General features: G+C 41.3%; 1 protein-coding gene across 5 annotated transcripts in view; it reads left to right on the forward strand.

Moving 5' to 3' along the window:
• The window catches only part of Prdm2 (PR/SET domain 2), a 109,688-nt gene that overhangs the window by 19,661 nt on the left and 73,846 nt on the right, over window positions 1–16,181 (forward strand). For 4 of the 5 annotated variants that reach the window (XM_063235543.1, XM_063235542.1, XM_063235540.1 and 1 more), the window contains 2 exons: window positions 8,842–8,959; window positions 10,725–10,828. In XM_063235543.1, coding sequence (XP_063091613.1) covers window positions 10,820–10,828 — 9 coding nt within the window. In that variant the 5' untranslated portion in view covers window positions 8,842–8,959; window positions 10,725–10,819. Of the gene's footprint in view, window positions 1–2,704; window positions 2,726–8,841; window positions 8,960–10,724; window positions 10,829–16,181 lie in introns of those variants that run through there. The other variant, XM_063235546.1, reaches the window with a different exon arrangement.

Consider the following 16,181-nt stretch of genomic DNA (forward strand, 5'->3'; position numbering starts at 1 on the left):
TGTTTATATGAATATAAATAAATGCTACTAAAACTTGCTCATTCTTATAGTTTTTAAAATCAAAAGCACATTAGCGCATAGTACCATACGAGGTGGTGTGTGCAGCACACAGGTGGCGGTCCCTGCCAGGCTGTGCTGCACAGCAGGGCTCCCTTGCCAGCTGCAGGGGACATCTGTCCATGGGAGTGGAGAGAGGGCTGCATCTAGGGAGTGGGAGGCTGGTTCTGAGGCCGCATGGCTGGGAGCAGAGCTGGAAGGGGGGGGGGGTGGTAAGTGGTCAGAAGTAGGTGGGAGGAGGGGCTTTTGAAGGTTTTGAATGGGAGAATGTTTGAGTGGGGTTTAAAAATAAATCTTAAAATTTGTTTTCTGTTGCACTGATATTTTTGTCCTTTAAGCTATTGTGTTGATGTGCTATTTTCATCTAGCATAAATTAAAGATGAGGATGTAGCATTTATTTACTTACTGAACGTTAAAAAATAAAATTCACACCAGGTACTGGTACACTCATTTGTAATTCCAGCACTTGAGAGGCTGAGGCAGGAGGGTCTTCACGGTTCTCCCTCTGGAAAGTTTTTCCTTTCCTAGAGTTTCATAGAAATGGCAGCATACCATATGTGTTCTTTTGTGTCTGTCTTCTGTTATCAGCAGACTGTTAGAGTCTCATTCATGTTGTTTCCTGCATCAGTAGTATATTCCTTCTACATGTAGGAGACATTTGGGGAAGACACTCTGACCAAAACCTTATTTTTAAAGGCTTGAAGAACCCTGGGATGGCTTTTTATGTTTCAGTTTAGTTAACTTCTTTCCCCTTGTCTAAGCCTAAAATTACAGATGGCTCAAAAACTTGTTTTAGCATATACCAATTTTTGACTTAAAAAAAGTTTCCAAGTAAGATGCTCTATCTGTTATGATTAAATCTCAATTGATAAATGCAGTTTAAAAAATTAATATCTCAAATAATTATAGCACTTAAGTCTCATTTTAAATAATATCCCACTGGATAAATTAGCAGTGATTTTTGAGGTTTGGAAAGTTTTATGGGAAATAAGGAGGAGAAAAGAAGGGGAATAGCTCCTTGATTTTGGGGGTGGCCCTAACTTTAGCAATTTTTATAAAATCTAGGACCTCATCTTTCTAAATGAAAATGTTGGATTATTTCTGGAATTTGAAAAAGTAATTAACAAATTGCATAGCATTTTTTTTCTTCTTTGTACCGGGGATTGGACTCATGACCTCACGCTTGCCAGGCAGCGCTTGTGCTGCTGAGCTAAATCCCCAGCCCCCACATAGCATTTCTTAAGCGACTGGAAGGAACCTGTGGCAGGAAGCCAGCCTTCTGTGTTGCTGCTATTAGTGCAGGGGTAGCAAAGATTCGGGATGGTTTGGCTTTGTCTCCCGCTGCAGTCTTTGTCTGACTTTCCACCTTCTGTTCTGCTCGCACCACTCCAGCTTGGGTGGGACACCTCACATCCGCTCTTGTCTGTTAAGTGGGGTTAGCTGTGCGGTTGCAGATAGTGAGGCAGTCAGACATGAGGTGCTCAGGCTGGTGCCTGCTACAGCAGACACTGTCATTATTATGTATTTTCACCAGCCAGTGTCCACGTCACGATTCTGCTGTATATAGCGCCTTCTGTTCGTTACTACTATTTACATTCAGCCCCAGACATGCCTTGTTTGAACTCTTACAGAAACCCTCTAGTTGATTGGCTTGCTGGTAGCTTCTCTCCCCATTGAACTGCTCTTCACAGACTTCAGTTCTGCACTTATGTGACATAGAACTGATCATATAGGAAGTTAGCAAAGAAGCAGTCAGGATGGGTTGTTTGAAACATCTTCATGATAAGCTGGGAATTGAACTTAACTTGGAAGTTGTAGAAGATATTGATTGTCAGAATTGAGAACCGGGAAGATTGATGGTCTGCAGTGATAAAGGTGATAATAACTACGATTTCTCCTGGCCCTTAGTTTTTGTGGCAGACCCAGAGAAGTCAGGCCAGATTTGTGACAGACCTAAAATAGGAATCAGTCAGCGCTGGAGTACAGGCGGGCAAAGCCATGTTTATCACACTGGGGAGGAGGGTGCTGGGGCTGGAGGTTTTGGGCATGCTTGGTGAGTGCTTGCTTAATGGTGAGCCATGGCCTAGCTTGTTTTATGATTCTTGGTGTCAGTAGGACCACCCACCGGGTCCATGTCAGCCTGCAGGCCGCTCCAGGGGCCACCCGTCCTTCCTCACAGCTTCTGGCTGAGGGCGGCATGGCATGGCACAGCACGGGGAGCACTTGCTGCGTGTGCCTGGGGCTGGAGAGCCGCTGCGTGGTGTCTGCCTTGAAAGGTGGTGGCCGGCATGGAGAAAGGAATCAGGTGTGCAGATTTCAGAGGCGTGGCTGCTGGGTGTGATGCCACCCCCAGGCTCCCCTCCTAGAGTCCTTCTCCAGCTTTGCCCACAGCAACTTCTGGGAGCCCTTCTGGCTCTGCTGCTACCAGCGCCAGCACCAGGATTCCTTTCTTTTTGTGTCTCTGGAGGGCAGTGGCATCTGAGCCTTTGCTTTGAAGCTGCTTACGTGCTACCAGGGACTCTGTTGCCGGATGAGTATGTGGCCCCTTCTGCTGGACCTCTGTGCCTTAGACTTTGTTCACAGCAGCCAGTGCTCTACACCTGGCATCCTGGGATGGGCACTGAACCTGGTGTGCCTTCTTCCACAGCCGGCCTTACACACATGCAGGTAAGGACTTTGGCCATGTCACCAGCCCAGAGTTTCAGAGTGCTATAACTGGGGGAAGTCCTGCTGGGAGGGTGGTGGGGACTGGATTCTAGGAGGCCAAGGTGTCCCCAGGGTAGGGCAGGGGCCCATAATACACATGTGGGTTGATCTTTAGGATGACTTTCCCTTGCTGGGGTCTCAGCCTCCTGCCCCTGGGGTTTAACTGCAGAGAGTAGCAGCTCTGTTCTCACAGTGGGGTGGGGGTATTGATAGTAAATTATTTATTTAATACTCCACAGCCAGTGCCGTTTACCCGGTTTGTTTTAGTTTGTTACACTTGTTTTCCTTTGGAGATCAGCAGTGACATCCTTAGAATCCTACAGAGGGCCATGGCCTCTTCCACGCACTTTTCTCCAGCTGTAGCATCTTATGTAACTGTAAGCTCAGTATTGAAACTGATTTGGTACAGTGATGTTAGACTTCTTCACAAATCCGAAAATTTTAAAATATAAAATTAGGAAATCACAGCTGTCAGAATGATGATGTCCTCAAATGTTGTAGCTTCCAGAAAACTCTACACCCAAGAGTGAAACTAGCAGGTAATACAAGTAGTTCTGATTTTAGGGACCCTTGGGAGGGACTTGCCAAGCATCTCTGGACTGTGTAGTAGGGACCCACTGATTTGGTGATAAGATGTGGACTCTAGGCTTTATCTGCTTCCACTTTTTTTTTCTTTTCTTTTTGAGACAGGGTTTCACTATGCGGTTCAGGCTGACCTTGAACTCATTTTGTAGCCCAGGCTAACCTTGAACTTTCAGCAATCGTCCTGCCCCAGCCTCCCAAGTGCTGGAATTACAGGCATGTGCCACTATGCCTTGGGCCTGGATCCACTATTTAAACCATGTAGCTGGGAAAAGTTACTCTTCTGGGTCTGGGGCCTGGTTTGTGAGACTCAGACCCTGAGACCTGACTGTCTTCATTGGAGATATTTATCTCTGCCACTCACTGGCTGCCTATGGGCAAGTTTCCTGTGTCAAATGGAGAGCATAAAAGTATCCACAGCAAATGGTCATGTGAAGATTAAGTGAACAGTTTGGAATCCTGGCAGCCATGCCTGAACACTGCAGCAGTCTCCACTGAGATCCTTATTGTCATGATGATTAAGCAGAGGAGCACATGTGAAGTGCTTAGCACAGATCTTGCCCGGAGGAAGCAGTGACTGTTCCACTCTCTGAGCTCCCTACCTGCCCAGAAGGGAAGGCCCTGAGCCCAGGGATGGGTGTTGGAGGCCCTTTGCATGCTCCCGGCAAGGTCAGACCTGGAGAATGAAAATTTCCAGCAAGTTTCTTGCCTTTCCTAGGTATCAGGAGCACTGTGGCTGGTCTGGTCCGCTTCATGAGGAGGGAACCTCAGTCTGCTTTGTGAACTGTTGTACCCTTGCTGCCTAGCGTGGTTGCAGTCCAGGGCAGACACTTTGGAAGTGTTGGTTAATGACTGGAGGATGGACGGAGTGTGGAGGCAGGGGCTTGCAGCTATTAGTTGGGGAAGGAAGGGACTGTTTATTGACTGTCACTGAATTTGAGGTAGTAGGAAATGGGACATGTCAGGTTAACTAGATTGATTAATACTTAATAACTAATAAATAGGTTAACTTAAGTGTAACACATTAAGTTTAATGCTTCCTGTCCTAGATCTGCACATTGATGCAGATTTGGAGATGGTAGTTCATTAAGTAGCGGAAAAGCAAGTCTTCACTGAAGTCTGTATTACAGAAAAGCAGAGAGGTCCTTAATTCCTTCCATCTGTCACAGTGATCAGTGTTAACGACCCCCGGGACAGGAGCAGCAAGGACAGGGTGCTAGGGGACTGGGCCACTGCAGAGGGAGGGGGACTGAGACCCTCTGGGGGGGCCGTGGCTGCTGCCCGCGCAGGCTGTCTTCTGCTGCCCGGAAGGGCAAAGGGCGCTGGGTTCCTGTTAGCCTTACCCATGCCTGCCCCCTGCCTCACTTCCTCAGCTCTGGACACATTGGTCATTTTACTGACTGTCCTCGGAGCACCTGACTTAGGATGCAGTCCCCGCTGACAGATGTGTGTCCCCCTCAAATACTCCCCGCTTTCGATCCTCACATGATTGATCCCCTACTTCCAGTCCATCACTGTGACCTCTGTCTGTGCTTTACTTGTCTTCAGATTATCCAACAGTATGTGTATGTTTGAGTCTGTTTGTCTTCCTCACCACAGTGATGCATTATTGTAGCATACCCAATATGATACCCAAATATGATACCCAAAACTTTGCCTGACCTCAGGAGTACTCAGAAATATGTTAGTACATTGCAGTGAGTAGGCATGACAGTTTCTTTTAGATAAGATCAATCTGGGAGATAATGCTAGGATCCAATTATGACTCAGGTAAGAACAAGTTGATCCTGGTCAGATTAAGCATACATCCTATACTATTTGGAAAAATATCTATATATTCCAGTTCATGAGACTGTAGAGGAGAAGGTTCTTTTGTTACAAAGATTTACCCCTAAATTGCTTGTTTGGAATTGAAAGCATACTGTATTTTCTAAAAAAGGGTTTATATAGTCAGCCCTCTGGATCTTTGGATTCTGTGCCTGTGGGTTCAATTGATCTCATGTTGAAAGTATTTGAAAAAAAAAATGTCCTCATGTCCCCTGTACCAAACATGTGCAGACCATTTTTCTTGTCATTATTTCCTGAACAATACAGTATAAAGTCTATTTATTTAGCATTTGCAGTGTATTGGGTAAAGTGTATAAGTAATCTAGAGATGTTATAAAGTCTATAAAGATGATATAAAGTCTATAAAGATGATATAAAATCTAGAGATGATATAAAGTACATAGAAGGATATTTGTAGGTTTTAAGCACATGCTTTACCACTTCCAGGGTACCAGGACTTGAGTATCCATGGGCTGTGCTGTCCATGGGGTTCCAACTAATACTCAAGAAATTCAGGCACAGAAGGGGAAAAATGCTTCCTGATAGATGCCTCTGCTGTTTTATTTACTTCTATTTCTCATTTTTAAAAAGCCTAAGTTAGCTCGCAAAGCGTCATGACCTCATCAGGTTGTATGCAAGTGACAACAAAAGTGTCAAGTCAACTGCTCAGCACCGGGAATGCCGCCCTGAGGAACACAGACCATCTGTGCTCACTGCAGTCTCACAGGAGAGGTGCACATTAAACTCCTAATCAGACTAATAATTATTAAAGAGTGTGACAAGAACTATGAAAGAAAAACAAGGAAAGCAAGAGGGTGATTCTGAGCAGATCATCCCATGAGCCTGGCTGCTGCTACTTCTCAAATCATTGATTTTCATAAGAATATTCCAGCCCGCCCCTGCCAAGGAGATTCCAGCAGCTGGGGAGGCCTGGGGCTCACCGGTGTCTAGAAGGGAGCAGGGCTGTGAGTCCTGTTGTAGTGTGGGGAAATGAATGCTAGTTTAGCAGATGAAAGTTTAGTTCCTCTACTAGGAAAATGAGCCCACATTAAAAATCATGGGTAAACAAAAGCATGGGAATTTCCTTTTTCGTTTACCCCCCTCAGCTCTGCTTTATATTCATAGGTATTTACAAAATTTCATTGCACATGGTCTCCATCTATCTTATACTCAAGTTACACATTTCCTGTAGGAATAACCATTCCTGTTTCAGGCGCCACCTCCTGCTGATATTTCCGTGAAAGTCTAGAAGCTGTAGGACAGAGGTTCTCAGATTATATTCCGGCAAATCTGAAGTGGAAACCATAGTAGTTATGAGCTTGAGCTCTAGAGTCAGACAAGAATTCAAATTCCGGCCCTGAAAACTTCAGGCCATTTCTTTAAGCATCACTTCTTCTTCTGATGGGTTGCATCACTGGCAGCACCTGTCTTGGCTGTTTGAGGTCGGCTGTGTCAGGCTTGTACGAGGCACAGGGCCTTGTAACAAGGGAGTTGCTGTTACTGTTCTTGTAGCAGTGCCTAGAAGTCAGGTTAGTAGGCACACTGTCTCTTCAAGGGCAGTGTTCTCAGGAGGGTTAGATGGAAGCAAGTCTTTGCCCAGGGTCATCACTAAGAAAGGGGAAAACTCCAGTTGACGGTTCACAGTGACCAGAGTTCCTAGGACTCGTAACTGTGCTAGTATTTGTTAATACTGTGTACCCGAGTCAGCATTATGAAATAATCATTATATAAAGTAAGATCTCAGCTACCAATGTAATACATTTTCCTCCATTGGAGAAAATGTATTCACATTTCAAAAAATCCAAGTTACAGAATAAAAATTTAAAAGTAAGGATGCCATCCTTAGAAGTGAGAAGTGTCAGTACTAACTTCACTCATATTTTAGCTGACTAGAAGTTCTACACCTCGAGCTATCCTGTGGGGTGACTGAATACTCGCAGGTTTTGAGAGGCGTGTTGGGATTTTGTTGTTCAGGCAGAGCAAGTATTACCGTCTCTGGCTTTCCCCCTCCAAGCAGGCCAGAGAGCAGACCCTGTGGTGACTGTGGGGTATATTCTTGTGAAGCAGTTTAGTGATATTTTTAAAGAATCAAAATGTTGGGAGTCTGATAGCTTGGAAGATACTCTTTTCTTGACACGTAACTTTTTTTTTTTTTTTTTTGAGATTTGGAAGACTTTATTGAGAAAGAAAGCTTCTGTTTGAGAGAGACAGAAGTGAAGGGGGCCTGGAAAGTGGGCTGCCCACCAGCCCCACTTTTCAAGGGTGTTTTATTGATCAAAGCCACAAGGTGAGGTGGGTTAAGATGGGACAGAATTATAACCAATCAATAAGATTACAAGTATAGTCATTTAGGTAATGTTGATCCAATAGCAAGTCATAGATGGGTGCGAGGTGGGACAAAATTATGGTAACATCAGAAAAATGTTTGATTACCTAAGCAAGTCACAGTCTGTGAAACCAAAGCAAACTCTTACCTCCAACCAGTTATCTTGGTGGAAGAACTGCAAAGGACACAGGGGGATGAAACTCCCAACCTGTTAGATGTCCAAATGCCGAGTTTGTGTTCTCTAAAGTCAAGGAATGAACTCTAGGAACAGTGGAGGTTAAGAGTAGTAAGAATTTATTGAGAGAAAGAAAGCATCTGTCTGGGGGGTTCTGAAAGGTGAGTGGCCCTGACATAAAATTCTTAAAGACAACAAAAATTTCCTCGTTGTAGGAAGAAGAATAATCTTTGCCTGGAGTTCCCTTTTTGTCTTCTTTGGCTCCTTTGAAAGTCATTAAAGAGTGTTTCCCTTTGCCCACTAAGGCTACAGAACCCATCATTCTCAGTGGTGTGATATACGCATCAGTTCTCCAGGGTGTGTGTCGAACCTGTTAGAAGACTCTTGGTTTTCCGTTGATTTGAAAGTTATTTTCAAAGTCACAGGCACACTGGACCGATCAGTTTGAATTTCTGCTTTCCTTATGCACATATATAGTGGCACTCTTTATTTCTTAAGATTATGATGAGTTGTAACCCAAACTTTGATAAGTAATTTATAAAATTCTTTATTTCTCAGTGACCCTGCAGTAGTCTTAACTTTGCTAATTCTTGTCTTGAGAAGTCACGCTTCCAGTGAGGGACCACAATAAGCTATGGTGTTTTGGGTGGCACAGTCAGTCTTGGTGAGGTTGGACATAGTGGCTGAGAGTTGCATGAATAGGGCATTGTTGAATTGGTCAGAGCAGCCTTTATAGTGTGTGCCGCAATTAGTTCTTTAAGTGGGGCGTCTTGGTTATTATTTTTAAAAGTGCTAAAATACTGATGGTAACCTCTGATTTATAAAGTCAGCTTAAGATGTATTTTCTACCAGATTCCGTTGGAGCTTAAAAAGCAGTCTGGTGCTAGAGATTTACATATTTTGATGGTGGTTATAGTAGCTGGAACAAAATAGATCAACACAGACACGCCGGAAGGTTGCAGTGGTTCTTTTTAGAGACTCACAAATAAGCATTAGAGTAACTCCCGGAATGTTTTAACATCATCATTTCTGTCTGGCTAGCCCACTTCTAGTTTCAGTTACATTTTTGCATATGTGGCTATTGGACCAGAAAGGGGAAAGAATAACCCAAGCATGACTTAGATGTTCTTCTCCTTGCTATGATCTTCCTATTCTCTTTACTTGCAGAACGTTCCTGAGCCTGTGGCAGCCACTGAGACCCTGGCCGAGGTGCCTGAACATGTGTTTCGAGGACTTCCAGAGGAAGTGAGGCTGTTCCCGTCTGCTGTTGACAAGACCCGCATCGGTGAGTCCTGGGGTCACGGAGAGACGGGCAGTAGGAGTACACAGCTTCTTGTGGGGGCTCATAGGGTAGGCAGCAGGGCCATGCAACGGATCAGTTTGTCCTTGACTTGGGAGATTATTTAGTGTTCATGTATTTTCCAGTCAAGGGTCCCGGGTGGACTTAACATCATAAAAATAAAACTAGGAATACATCCCACCACCAATCCTTGGTTTCTCTCTCAAAAGTCCTCTGTGTTTCCCTGGGCTTCTCCTCGTGAATATGTTATTCCCGCCTCTCTGATTTCACCATGACTTGAATATGACTTACGATACGACGCTTATTTCATTTTGTAATTGTCTTTACATCTGGCCCCGTCATTGACTGTGAGTGTCTTTATTTCTCATTTATCTTTGTGTCACCAGCTCCAGACATTCTATGGACTCTCAGTAGACATTTGAATGAATGACATAAACTGAATGTGTCCAGATGCTTCTGGCTGAGATTTCTTGTGAACGCTTATGTATGTTGCTCATGTTTTTGTGGTCTAACCTTTACGTGGAAGGCTAACAAAACAAATTATAAAACATAGTCAAAGTACCTCATATCTATTTTGTTTCTGTTTTTTTAAAGGTGTACATCTGATATTCCAGTTTATATGCATCTATGTATGAATGAATTTTTAATGTTTTTCTTAATTCTCATTGAACATTCAGTGAGCAACTGGATTATTTACTTTTTATTGTATAAATGAAAATGGTTGATTTTTGTAGCTCAAATGGTTGTTAGTGGTATTATCAAATGCAGTTCGTAGCAGACATACAAGAAAGTGGAATTCATGTACTCTAACTGGGCAGGACAAGCTCGACCTCCATCCCTTCTGTACCTGAGCAAACTGAGGCACAAGATGACGGAACCCATGGCAGGTGGCCTGGGCACCAGTCCCTTGATTCTTCTGGGTTGGGCTCTTGTCGTTTCACCAACTACTATTTCATCATATCCATTTGCTTATGTTCAATGCATAGAAAATAGAAATAATCCTGAGGCTATATTTTGACTCTTTGAAACTGAAACATAAGTTGTCCTAATAGCTATGATTTCAGGAAGCCAGCCAGAAGGAAGATAGTTTTCTGCTTTATTTAAGCAAATGAACTTCAAAAACATTTGTTCACCTGGGTGTGGTGACACCTGCCTGTAATTCCAGCACATGAAAGCTAAGGCAGGAGGATCACCATGAGTTTGAGGCCAGCCTGCACTACATAGCGAGACCCTGTCTCAAAAAAATCCAACGAGACAAAACATTTATTCATAAAACCACATTTGTAATCTTTATAAAAACAACTCATGTTCAGTGGAAACTAAACTCTGTAGGGAAACAGAATGAAGACTTTTAAATTTTAGATTTACTTTCTTGTGACTATTATTCTTCAAGTATTTGTGATTATACTTGACAAATTACTTGTGATTATTTGTGATATACTTGTGATTATTTGTGATTATGGACAATTTTACATGTAAAAATTAAATATAAACCATTTTTTTTCCTAGAAAACAATACAGGTTCCTTACAGACTCTTTAGAAAATAAAGAATATAATGAAGGAAAGTAAAAATGCCTGTTGAAACTTTGACTTAACTTGATTAAACTTGATCTCAGTCGATGGAACATTATCTTGCTTTTAGGCGTTATATATAGTTTTTTAACTACTTTTTGACACTGAGTTGACTTTAATACTTTAAACCTTTACAATAACCACAATCCATTATTAAAATATGATTTTATTTTCTAGGTGTCTGGGCCACTAAACCAATTTTAAAGGGCAAAAAGTTTGGGCCATTTGTTGGTGACAAGAAAAAAAGATCTCAGGTTAAGAATAATGTGTACATGTGGGAGGTAAGAAAGAATTCTGATTTCTTCATTTATTAGAGTTCTATACATTTTGGAGTAATCACTGTCCTCTCCCCCCACCCCAGGATTTAACATTTTAGAGTTAAAACAATTATTTTAATGTTCTTTAAAATCAAAGATGTTTTTATTACGGAGAAAATGTGTTTCCCTGGATACAGACTGCTACTTATATATGCTTTTGTGTTTTGAAACTGGTTGGTTGTCCTCAACAATAAATGTCTAATCCATTTTTATATTGCTTTGCCCAGGTTGTTTTGCTTTGAAACAAAGGCCTTAACTTCCTGTGTGATGGTCTGTCACTTCACAGGTGACACCAGGTACACACCATGGAAGATACTAAGGTGGCTATAAAGAAAATACTTCTAGATTCCTCTCTTAGAAAGTAATGTCTGGGTTGCTGGGTTGTTCAGAGTCAGGTATGTTTAGTCTGTCACACCTATATAGAACTTTTAATTTTTTGAAAGTTTTTCATTCTGTTGACTCTGTGTTTTTACAACAATCCAGGAAGACAAGACACAGCAGGGTGGTAGCATACTCCTTTAGAGAAGCAGCAGCCAGGAGACAGGAGCTATTTTTGTCTGTAGGGCAGGCTTCAGTGGTCAGATGTGGAACCAGAATTTGTATCTCCTGCCTAAACAGTGGGGCAGTCAAATGTTTTCATGTTTCACCTGGGTTCAGATCCTGCTTCCAGTTTCATGACTGGAGTGGGGTTCTTAACCCCTGGGCTATAAATTCCTCAATTAAAAAAAGTGGGAACACTTAGTAATATCACATTAGGATTTTTTTTTCTTTTCTTTTTTTTTTATCGGTACCAGGGATTGAACTCACAACCGCCTGTTTGCAAGGCAGGTGCTTATGCCGCTGAGCTAAATCCTCAGCCCCAACATTAGGATGTTTGCAAAGTTAAACTTGTTGATATTTTTCCTTGGGTATTGCATGAGACTTTTGCACTTCCATTGAATTTACATTGATCAGACTTGTGTCCTGGGGAAGGTCTTTGGGATCTTAAAGGACCTATAAGGTGACTTCTTTTGAAGCAAGTTAAGTTTTTCAGTGATCAGGAGAGCACTCCTATCTATTCAGCTGTTTCTCACAGGTTAATATAAAAGCCTGAATGTAAGTGAGGCTAAGAACTGTGTGAGCACTGCCCATCAAGGCCTGGTCATTGGGAGACTTGAGGTGTGGCTGTTTTTCTCAAGACCACAGCGGTATCTTTAACTTGATGTAACCATTTCTCCTCGTCAGTCTGAATGTGTTTCTGATAACTCTAGTATATTTCTGGTAATTAAGTCAGGGAACTTTAGGAAAGGAGGATGGATTTACCATGAGAATTGTAGCACTGTGTTATTTTACTGCGTTAAAGTAAAAGAGGAACTATTTTCTTAAGTACTAAAGGCAATCCCCAGATCATTAAAAATGTCTTGGTCACAAAATTATGGTCCAAAGGTATTGCATTTAAAATTTTAAGTTCTCCAAGACAAGCTAACAAATACGCAGTAGGAGCTCTCAGCACTCATCATAGTGAAGATGGTTATTTTCTTTAGTTCCATGTACAAAATGCTAAGTTCAAACAAATGCCATTAACATTAAACTTAAGCTAATGGTGCCTGTCCTGTCCAGTGCAACGATTTGCTGTTGTTGGGTAAATTATTACTCCTGCCTTGGGTAAATCAATTAAGCTTCATTTGCATTGAAATTCATACATAATATGGTTTGGTGATAATAGCTTATTAGGGACTCGATTTCTGCTATAGACTTGTTGACATTCCATTGTTAATTTATGGTACTGCTCTCATTTTTAAATGCCCATGTGAGTACCAGTTCTTTGTAGTCAGGTTTAAGGATTTAGTTTTTGTCAAGGCTGATTTTTCCTTCTAGCAGTTAAAAAAGTCCAGATATTGTTCACATAGTTCTCACTACAAGATATATATCTCATATAGAAACCGTAAGTCTTTTATTAGTATTTTAAGCCCTGTTAAAAGTGAATCTATGTATGTGTAAGTATATGCAAAGTTTAGGAGGTATAAAGTACATTGTACATATTTCACATTACGAAGGAGATTAAAACTCAGGGTAAAATTTAGTGTTTCCCATTAATTTATCCCAATCCTGATTTTACTGTTCAGCTTGCATCAGAATGCTTCCTACCTTAACAAAAAGGCTTATTATCAGAATCTCGTCTTAGTATTTGGTCTTCCATCAAAGCTACTAAAAATAAAAGCCCCTTAGGATTGGCTTATCTTCTGGCAACAGGGTCCTATACCCCAGTGAGAACTCCATTTTAAAGCTAATCTAAGACAAAGTGTTAAATTGCTTTTCTTGAGCGCTTGAATATCTAACCCAGTCTTAAGTTCTGTAAGCTTTCACTGAAAACACTGTATTAAATCAGAAGTAACAGGAAAGAAACAGTAGAGTGTCTTCAGGGTAAGTGAACAAAGTAGTGAGTGAGGTTCTTAAAAGAGGAGAGAGCATTCTTTGATCTGTTTTTGGCAGGGAACTGCTGGGGAACCGAGGAGCTGCCTGTAACACTTCTCTTAGACAGGCCGCACCACTGCCAGTGGCCTAAGCAGTCCGCAGTGTTTTAAACCATCTCTGATAAAAGCCTTTTCAAATTTACTTCTGTTGTCTCCAATTTCTTTTAATAAACAGAACCTTTAAAGTGTTCAAATAAGAAGTATTTTAAAGTGTGTTTATTTCCAGTAGACTTTTTTTTTTTAAGGAGTCTTGGATTCATAGAAACTTGACCTGAAAGTACAGGTAGTTTCTGACTTGGCTTATTTTGTACTGCTATAATAAAACACCACAGACTGTGTACTTTATATGAGGCGTGATTCAAACATACGGTGAGTGTTTAAGTTTGAGTGTCTTTAGTTGCACTGCTGTGGCTGCTTCAATGTCCCGAGTCAGTTCTAGTGTTTACCTTTTATAGTCATTTTGACAGTGAGGAATAGCCAGAAGTTGCATGGGGCCAAAACTGGTAAATAAGGTAGAGGAGGACGCATTGTAATATTTTTACAAAGCTGCCTTTCCATTGGATACTGTCTTTCCACTGGAAGGCGCCTGGCAGCAACCTGCACTGTATTTTCTATGACACCTTATAAAGATGCTTGGGGAATCAGCACTGCTTCAGCAAGTGGCCAGAATGATGGGATAAGTGTGTTTGAAGCAAAGGGGTATATGTTGCGGGGTGGGGGGGATGATGGTGTTAATGCCAGTGTGTCTTTTACTGTGATACAGTTTTTACAAATTTAAAAATTGATCGTATATTTTGATCATACCTCATAGAAGTTTATTTGGCTCAAGTTGTGGAAACTGAGAAGTCCAGGGTCAAGGAGCTGCATCTGATGAGGGGCTTTTGGCTGCTTCACAACATGGCAGAGGCATCATTAAGCTCCCATCCTCAAGCCTTTTGTAATTCACATTTATCCATTCTCAAGGGTGCAGCCCTTACAGCCAAAGCACCTGCTGGGGCCCGTCTCTCAACAGTATTGCACTGGGGTTTAAGTTCCTACACACGCGTTTTGGAAGACACATTCAAACTGTAGCAGTTCCCCTGTGCCCTGCTGGCCCTACACCTGCACGCATGCGTGTGTGCAAGTATGCATGCACGGCATGCACGGCCGTTCCCACGCATCAGCATCGAGCCCCACAGTGGGGCATTTGGTATAGCTGTTGAGCCTGCACTGACAGCTTATCGTCACTCAGAGCTCACAGGTCTTGTTAGGGCTCACGCTTGGTATTCTGCAGTCTATCCAGTGAGACCTTGTAAATTTTAAAACTGTACACACACATTACAAATAATATAAACAATCCAAAAATACAAACAAGAAAGTAAAAACCATTTAAATTCCTAGCACCCAAGTGTGACCACTGTGAACATTCTTTCAATGCTTTGCTTTTATGCCTCTATTTTTCTCATCTCTCATGCATAGTAGTACCTATACCAACACCATATTTAGAAATTGCATTTGAGACTGAAAAATACATATAGTTTTTAAATATACTTTTTCCTTTCAGTATGTTATAGATGTATCCATGGCAACTACTTATTTGCTTTGTTTTTTTATTATGATTGCCTAGAATTTCAATGTGTACCATTTATGATTTGCCTATTCAGGCCCTTAAATAGTTTTAATGCTTTTATGATTATAAACAATTCTTCAAAATATAAATCTTACTGTATATATATATGTACTGCCTGACCTGATTATCTCCTTAAGATAAATTTCTAGTCATATAATATTAAATAAAAAAGTTAGGTACACTTTAACCTTTGACAAATTTTGCCAAACAACTATCCAGAAGGAACGAACTAATTTACATAACTACCTGGAGTACATACTTCTTCCTACCCTTTAAAAACCCAATGTTGTTATCTGTTTAGTAGTTGTAAAATTCTCTCTGTTTTAATGAAAACTGGTAGTTTACTCCTTCTCTTTCATTCAGGCAACAAATTATAGTCAAGAGAGAAATAGAATTACGTTCAATTAAAAATGATAGAGAACTAGCCTCTGCATCATAAGACTGTAAGTTTTGAAAGATGTAAAACCAATTTTTTATTAGCACTGTTAGGATTAAATATTAATAGGTGAGTTTTATAGTCCTCACTATCTCAGCTCTTCTAATTTAAATAATTTGTAAGTTAAACTTGCAGTCAAGAATAAAATAAAGTATAAGAAGTCAGCCATCAGCTGATGGTGCAAAACCACTTTTCAGAGAGTGCTAGTCAGGTGTCTCTTTACTTTCCTGCTTGTAAACCTGTGTCAAAGTAGCATTGTAAAGAAAGGTCCAGATCTCTAGGAAATCCAACGTGTCACCTATTTTTTATAACCCTGGAACTAAGAAGGATTTTTTATATTTTTTAAATGATTGAAACAAATGATTGCAGCCCATGAAAATGTCAAGAAATTCAAAGTTCAGTTCATGGGTAGTTTTATTGGAATACAGCTAGGTTTATTTGTTTACCTAGTTTTTCTGGCTGCCTTGCCTCCATAATGGCAGAGCTGAGCAGTGGCAGCAGAGACTGTGCGGCCTGTAAAACTAAAAATATTTTTTGTGTGAGCTGCTCTGGTTGTGTGGGGAAGAGAAGCAGTAGGAATAAATGTGATGTCTAGTGTTTCAGGTTTACAGAGTGGCTTAAAGCAGTATTCCAGAATTTGGTAGTACTTCAAAGTGGAAAGGGTAGGGAACTGGTTGTCATAGAAACAGCTGAGCCAATAACATTCTTTTCTCAGAAACAAGCAGGACAGACCAGGACATTGTACAGAGAATTAAGTGATCTTTATAAACAGGTTAACTTGTACCCAGATTGGTAGTTTGCCGTGGTGAAAAAAAAAAA

The sequence above is a fragment of the Cavia porcellus genome, unplaced genomic scaffold (genome assembly GCF_034190915.1).
Source record: "Cavia porcellus strain 051 isolate PalLab524CR breed Dunkin Hartley unplaced genomic scaffold, mCavPor4.1 scaffold_25, whole genome shotgun sequence".
NCBI lineage: Eukaryota > Metazoa > Chordata > Mammalia > Rodentia > Caviidae > Cavia > Cavia porcellus.